Source organism: Lagopus leucura, unplaced genomic scaffold, assembly GCF_019238085.1.
Source record: "Lagopus leucura isolate 7727_CA_CO unplaced genomic scaffold, USGS_WTPT01 Super-Scaffold_100052, whole genome shotgun sequence".
NCBI lineage: Eukaryota > Metazoa > Chordata > Aves > Galliformes > Phasianidae > Lagopus > Lagopus leucura.
This window is the reverse complement of record NW_024962298.1, coordinates 1,691,430-1,698,744: the sequence shown is the minus strand read 5'-3', so window position 1 is coordinate 1,698,744 and position 7,315 is coordinate 1,691,430. Positions and strand designations below refer to the sequence as shown.

Sequence of the window (7,315 nt, the reverse complement as noted above, 5' to 3'; positions counted from 1 at the left end):
GGATGGATGGATGGATGGATGGATGGATGGATGGATGGATGGATGGAGAAGAGAGGTTGCAAGAGGGCAAATCTGTTTGTTTCATAGCCTGCACTGGTGGCAGGGTACCAACTGTGTGCTCCGTGCCAGCAGGAGGTGAGCAGGTACCGCCTGGCACTGAGACGCATGGCGGGTGACCTTGTGTCCCTGCACCAGCGTGTCACCAGCCTGGAGGTGGAGAATGGACATCTACGGCACAGCCTGGCTGGGCGTCAGGAGCCGGGCCGTGCTCTGCTCGCTGATGGGGACGTGGATGTCATGACCCGGGAAGAGATCCTGGACCGGTTGGGTGCGTGGTGGGGAAGGGCAGACAGTTGGAGGATCCTCTCCTTGGCACAGTGGAGGGGTCTGTGCTGTCCTCCATGTGCTGAGGGTGTGGCGTGGGCTCTTGCAGCCACCCTGAAGGGAGAACTGGTGTCCAGCACAGCGGAGATGCGGCAGCTGAAGGATCGCGTGCAGCGGCTGCAGAATGAGCTGATCCGGGTACTGGGATGGGGATGGGGAGGGAATGAGGTGGAAGCCTGGAGCCATACAGCAGGTCCTCTGGGAATCCCCCACAAGGCGGACTAGATACTAGCCCCCCGCCATGCTGTCCCTGGGGTTTTCCCTTTCCTTCCTGCAGAAGAATGATCAGGAGAAGGAGCTGGTGCTGCTCCAGCGAGCCCACAGACAGCAGCAAGCTGCCCTGCGGCGGTGCCGGGAGGAGGTGGCCAGGACAAAGGGCCTGGAAGAGATGGTGAGGCAGCAGGAGAAGGTGAGTCGTGGTGGGCTGGGGATGCAGGTGTGTGCACCCAGCATCGGGAGCCAATGGGACCCATAGTCCCTTCCCACCTTTCTGTGAGTGCCACCACCACAAGCAGTCCCCCCCCCTTGGAGACACGGAGGCGTGCCTGTTCCCTCCTGCAGGTGATCAGAGTGATGGAGCGGATGTTGCAGGATAAGCTCTCCAAGAGTGCTGAGAAGCCAGCAGGTGGGCATCTGTCCCTTCTGGGGCTTTCACCCCACAGGGACCAGAGTCTGTGCCTCCCTGTCCCATGGAGGACAACACAATCCCCTGTGACTCCAAATTTCCATCCTGCAGGTGAAGCCCCAGCTGGGGAGCTGCACGCCCTGCTGCTGGCTGAGAACCGACGGCTACGGGAGGAGCTGGCAAGGCCCCCACGCCCCCCATCACCCCCCAGCACCCCACAGCTCCCACAGGGCACCTTTGGTGGCACAGAGAAGCTGTCCCTGTTGGCCAAGCTAGAGGAGGCACAAGCCCGTGGGCGAGCAATGGAGAGGCAGGTGGGCATCACCAGCACCCCCAGATCTGGGGAGGCTCAGGGTTACCCCCCCAGAGCAGTCTAATATTGGTCCCTCACAGCTGGAGGAGGCAGCGAGAAGATGGGCACGTGAAAAGCAGGAGCTGAGCACCAGGCTGCTGGAGCAGGACCACGGCTTTGGGGGCTCAGCCTCACGCCTTCTGCATGCCACTGCCTTGGTGAGCATCCTGGAGGGATGGGAATACCCTGCAGTGGGGCTGGCAGCTGTTGGGAGGAGCCCCACCTCACATTCTGGGGGGGTTGCCTCAAATTTCCCAGAAGACATGGGGAAAGTGAACCCCAGTGTGGGTCTGTAGACCTCTGAGAAGTGTTCATATCTCCCACCAGAAATGGCCCCCGGACTCCACCTTACCCCCCAGGAGACCCCGGACCCTGGACCCGCTGCCCTAGGGGGTCTCCCTAGGGCAGGATGCCGGAGACACCCAGAGACACCCAGAAATTCATGCTCACAAGGATCTGCTGCTTTTGGTGCAGAAAATACAGAGCAAATCAGTGGCGAAGCAAAATGGGAAGGGGACAGCCATCTCCCCCATGGCGTAAGCAGGGCTGGAGCCAAAGCTGAGTGCACTGAGCTGATGGAGGTGTCCCCAAGCTGGGACCAACTGGAGACACCCCTTGTCACTCCTGGCGCTGGAGGGGCCGTAGTGTCAGATAGATGGGTTTGTCAGGGACGAGGATGAGGTCGAACTTGGTCCCAACTTCCACTGCCCGCTTGGTTTCAATCTTGAAGTTCTCCAGGATCTGGGTTGGGAGGAAGGAAGAGCAAGTGGGGGAAGGTGGGGATGGATCCTCCCCAAGTCCCTTCCAGCAAGAAGGGCATGGTTGTGGCAATAACGCACATGGATATGGCATTTAGGGGCACAAATGTGGAATTTAAGAGACAAGGCACGGCACTAAGAGAGATGGTTGTGGCAACTAGGGACGTGATTTAGTGACAGGTAAGTCAAGTTAGTGGTTGGGTTTGTGATCTTGGGGAATCTTAGTGATCCTGGAAGTCTTCTCCAACCCAGATGGAAAGTCTTTTCTAACCCAGCTGATTCCATGACCCACCCTACCCCAAAACCCAGTGCTCACATGCATGAGGAAGAGCTGCATCTCCAGCTCGGCGATCCGGCGACCCAGACATTGCCGTGGCCCAAATCCAAAGCTCAGCCCCTTGAAGTGCTTGGAGCCCATCACCAGCCAGCGCTCAGGGTTGAACTGCTCCGGCTTGGGGAAGACTTCAGGGTCTCGTCCCATGGCGTAGAGACCAACCTGCACCAGCGTCTGGGGGAGAAGGATCGACCCTAGGGGTTTGCGCCCACATCCTCCCCACTGCCACCCATTAGTGCCCCATATCTGGCCTGGAACAAAGCAGAAGGGGATGAGGATGGACCTGGTTTCCCCTCTCACCCCATAGCCCAGGGTTCACCTTGGGGGGGATGCGGTAGTCCTGCAGGATGACCTCCTGTGTGGTGTACCTCTGCAGCGTCACCGCCACCGGGTGCAGCCTGTGGGTTGGATGGGGTCACCCGGTTGTGGGACATCTGCATCCATCTGTCATATGGGATGTCCATCCCACCGGCTTCCCGTGCTGGCACAGAAAATAGGGGAGAAAAAGGAGCTGTGTGCTCTCCTATTCCCCGCTGCCTTCCGGCTACCTGAGAGTCTCCTTGATGGTGGCTTTGAGCAGTCGGATGCTCTTCAGCATCTTCACCCTGTCCCCCTGTGCCTCCTGCTTGGCCGCCAGCACCTCCTCCCGCAGCCGCTCCTGGATGCCTGGGGACCGTGCCAGCTCCAGCATGGCCCATTGCAGAGTCATGGAAGTCTGCAGCAGGACAGAGCTGCACTCAGCACCATGCACTGTCCCATTCCCACCGCCAAAACCCTGCCCGGTGCTGACCGTGTCCACGCCGCCCGCCATCATCTCGGTGACGCTGGCCTTGATGTCATCCAGGGGCAGCTTGTCCTGCACGAGGAGGCTGAAGAGGATGCCTGTGTGCTCCTCGGTGCTCTTGCGTTGCAGCCGGATGTCCCGGTAAACATTTTGGATGCATTTGTCAGCTGAGGAAATATAGGAGCATGGGCTGAGTGCCTGCATGCTACCCAAGGCTGCGGGGCTTTGTGGCTGGGGTCGTTCCGTGGAGTCACAGAGTCAGAGATTCATCTGTCTTGGAAAGGGCTTTCCATACAGACTGGAAAAGATCTTTAAGACCACCAAGTCCCATCGTTAATCTGATCTGCCAAGTCTTAGTGCCACCATGAGGGTGATGATTGAATGGCAACCTTTGCACGTTGCTGCCACATATTGGTGGCTTTTTCCGGTAGAGCTGCTCATTCTTTAGACTGGGCTGGGTGAGCAAAGCAGGTGGGACGCAGCTGTCTCCAAAACCAGCTGTCCTCCATCTCTGCCCCCCCGGAGGCTGGTTGTTGTCCCGAGTGCCACCACCTCCCTGACCCTGCTGCTCCTCTTGATGCGATGCTCGCTACGGCTCATGCTCCTGCATGGTTCCCCACCACTCCACCCTACAAGCTCCAGATAGGCTTCCTAGCTTTAGTGGCCCTACAGTGGCCCCGCTGACCCTGAGATGGGCAGCTGGACGTGGGAGAAGTTTTCTGTGCCGGTGAGATGAAGATGAGCTCTTAGGACTCCCATTCCCACTGGACAGCCCATGAGGAGCATGGAGGAAGAGCACTTACCCTGTGTGAAGATGGCATCCCAAGCGTGCACGTGGTCACGCCATGTCTTGGCGTTAAGGTGGCGGAGCAGGGCAGGCGGCACGTAGAGCATGGGCGAGGTGGTGTGGAACATGAGGGTGACAGCATCGATGAACTGCTGTGCCTCCGGGTCCACAAAGTCCTGCAGCAGCCCCAGGCGCTCCCCGTACAGCACGTGGCACACAGCTGCAACATGGCACCCATCAGGGGACCCAGACTATGGGATCCCGACTGCAGACCCTCCACTACGGCCAACTCCAGGCTTCCTGGAGGATTTTGGCATCGCGATTGAGTAGGGTTGGCCATAAAACGCTGAGCTATCATTAGATGTCGAGTTGTTCCCTACTTGTTTGCGGACAGTACATCCCTGAAGACCTCAAATCTTTGGGGGAGAAGCATCCCTAGGGATGGCAGCACACCACCCATCCCAGGTGCACTTTGGGGGTTTCTGGGGGGCACACTCACACTCCAAGGCGAAGCGGAAGAGCTCGTGGCTGAAGTCGGCCGTCCAGCGCTCCCGGCCGCTCTTCTGCACCTGCGCCCGTGCCCGCTGCACAAAGTCCTCGCTCACCTGGTTCAGCAGGGGCACGAAGCTGTCCACCACCTGCGGTGACAGAACCTCCTTGTTCAGGGTCAGGCGGTCCGAGCGCCAGGCCTCCCCTGTCCTGCGGAACACAGGCAAGGGTCAGAAGTGTCCCCGAGGGCACCATCCCCATCCCACCACCCTGCGGCTTCCCACCACCCCCAGCACATGGGGTTTTGGGCCACGGGGTCTTGTTTTTGGGGGTTCCCATTGGAATCCTGAGATCTCATCTTTGAGGTTCCCACTGGGGATGATGTGGGTGGAGAAGGAGCCCTAGGGTCTCATTTTTGGGGTTCACACTGGGCTTAGTGGAGCACTGGGGTCTTGCTTTGGGGCTTCCCGCTAGGGGCGATGCGGGCAGTGTTCTTGTTGTCGGGGTTGCTGTTGGGGGGATGATTTTTGGGTTCCACTCACTTGAGGAGCACGCCGTAGGGCTTGTTGCGGTAGTCACGGTATGCCACCCATGGGGGCACGCTGAAGCGCTCGGGCAGCATCCCCTCTGACTTGAAGAGCGTGGCTGCGTCGCGGGGGCTGATGATATTCACGCTCTCGTAGACACCCAGCTTCTCCCTACCACCATTAGGAGTTTGAAAGATAATAGGATTTCAGCCTAAAGCAGTGCAAATACACATATCCCACCTTTCTCCTCCCCGAATCCCCAGTTTGCTCCCCATCACAACCCCACGGTGAGCTCAGAGGGGACCCACGTCCTGCCCATCCCTGTGGCACCAAGGCAGCTCAGCATCCCTTAGCTCCCTTCCCCCTCAGCACCCTCACCTGTAGATGGGCCCGAAGCGCTGGAACTTGCTGGCCATGATGTTGTGCACGTTGTGGAAGCCACCCTCCTTCCAGAAGTGGTACAGGTTAAGCCAACCTGTTCGCCATTCACCCGGCACCTGATCGAAGGGCCGAGCTCCTGAGGGGCCGGGCAATGGGCAGTGGACTCCCGCGAGGGCTGGGATCCCTCCAGCACAGCGGCATGCCTGAAAGCTGCCCGCTATGGGTGCAGCCCTGGAGAGCATGGGAGCGGGGCGAGCACACGGCCGGGGTGACCTCGCTCTTATCCCTGAATCCTGGGCTCAAGGCAAGGAGCTGTTGCCCGCCTCCAGCACGTCACAGGGCTGAGTGCTGGCGAAATGCCCCAAAAAGGGTTGGGATGTGGGGCAGGGGGTGGCCTTGCTTTGGGGGACAGCGCTTGGGGGAGCTTGCTCCTGCCCCGCGTTGATGCTGATGCTTGGCCGTGCAACCCCAATAAAAGCCATTCCAACATAAAAACAAGTTGCCCTGCCTTCAAAATGTTTTGTTTTTCCTGCAAAACAGATTATAAAAGTGCTTGCAGCGCTGCTGGTTCCCCCCCCCCCCCCCCCCAGCTCAGCTTCAGAGGGCACAGCCTGCAGAGGTGACCCTGAGAGGCTCCTGGGTTGACGGAGGGCTGGGAGCAGCCACCCAACGGCGATTTGCTGAGTTCCCGAAGTGGGAACTCGGCGGATTTTTTTTAGTATTTAGTTTTATTCAGCCCCTATTCCTTCCACTTCAGGAGCAAAACCGCTGAGCCCAGCGCTGGGCACCGGGGGGCGCGCCTGGCCCATCCACTGCCACCAACAGCGCCACCTGTCCCCTCCCCGACACGCGTCGTCAGGTCCTCCAAGCGGACCCTCCAAAAAATGTCCCTCTGGGGACGTTTGGACCATCGGTTCCTATTGCGTATGGCACTTGGGTGCGGGAAACGCAGCGGTTTGGGGTCTTTGTGAAAAAAGAGGGGGCTGGAAATGGGGCTTCCCCTAAGGGGGGGCAGGGCTGTGACTGTGTTTTTCCGTGGTATTGATGGTGACAAGTGGGACCCCCCATGCCAAAGGGGCTCTTCCCCATGACACTTATGTAGGATGCTTCCATCCCTACGTGGGCATTTCACTGACACTTTCCACCCATGGGGCTTTCTTCACTCTGCACCCCTATGAGCAGCATGACTAAGGACCACCCCATCGCACTTCCCCCCCCAAAAAATCACACTGTATACAGTGGGAGATGCTGGGAAATACCCAAGCTGGGGGTGAAAGCCTCGCTTCCACACAGCCCACAGAAGCCAGATGTGTGGAAAACCCCCATCGTCTCCCAGGGATCTGGAGCATCCGGTGCTGGGAGCGCAGTGATTTATCACAGGAGAGGTCAAACTGCTGCCCTACACCAAAACTACAACTTATACTCCGACCTGAAGTCAGGGGGAACAGCATTTTCTGATGGACTTTTTGCTTCTTGTAGGCACAAGTGGTTTCTCTGGTACCCAGAGGGATGCTGTTGGTGAAGATGGTACTCAAAGAGATGCTGTGGGTACAACATCCCAAAGGGATGCTGAGGCTGCAGGTGGCAGCCCTGGTATCCAAAGGGATGTTGTGAGTACAGAGAGCAACTGGTACCCAAAGGGATGCTGTGGGTGCAGGTGGCATCCCTAGTAGCCAATGGGATGCTGTGGGTGCAGATGGTACCCAAAGGATTGCTGTAGGTACAGGTGTTGCCCAAAAGGATGCTGTGGGTGCAGGCGGTACCCAAAAGGATGCTGAGGATGCAGGGAGCATCAGGTACCCAAAAAAATGCTGTGGGTGCAGGTGGCATCCTTAGTACCCAGTGGGATGCTATGGGTGCAGGTGGTACCCAAAGGGATGCTGTGGATACAGAG

At 58.6% G+C, this 7,315-nt stretch overlaps 2 protein-coding genes across 3 annotated transcripts; one reads left to right on the top strand and one right to left on the bottom strand.

Annotated features, from left to right (window-relative positions):
- Positions 1–38: 38 nt before the first annotated feature.
- CCDC33 (coiled-coil domain containing 33) lies at positions 39–4,338 on the top strand. 2 transcript variants are annotated; one of them, XM_042885788.1, is made up of 7 exons: positions 39–328; positions 434–522; positions 662–793; positions 946–1,009; positions 1,127–1,323; positions 1,403–1,519; positions 1,689–4,338. In XM_042885788.1, exons 1-7 carry the CDS (start codon positions 166–168, stop codon positions 1,749–1,751), a joined length of 825 nt encoding a protein of 274 aa, XP_042741722.1. In that variant the 5' UTR covers positions 39–165; the 3' UTR covers positions 1,752–4,338. The 2 variants fall into 2 exon arrangements, with proteins under 2 accessions (XP_042741722.1, XP_042741721.1); XM_042885787.1 differs by having other exon boundaries at positions 1,121–1,323.
- LOC122187897 (cholesterol side-chain cleavage enzyme, mitochondrial) lies at positions 1,794–5,679 on the bottom strand. The gene is made up of 9 exons (XM_042885784.1): positions 5,419–5,679; positions 5,056–5,211; positions 4,524–4,723; positions 4,041–4,244; positions 3,244–3,404; positions 3,002–3,168; positions 2,773–2,851; positions 2,436–2,627; positions 1,794–2,102 (listed from the first exon to the last, which is right to left on the bottom strand). Exons 1-9 carry the CDS (start codon positions 5,661–5,663, stop codon positions 1,980–1,982), a joined length of 1,527 nt encoding a protein of 508 aa, XP_042741718.1. The 5' UTR covers positions 5,664–5,679; the 3' UTR covers positions 1,794–1,979.
- Positions 5,680–7,315: the final 1,636 nt, after the last annotated feature.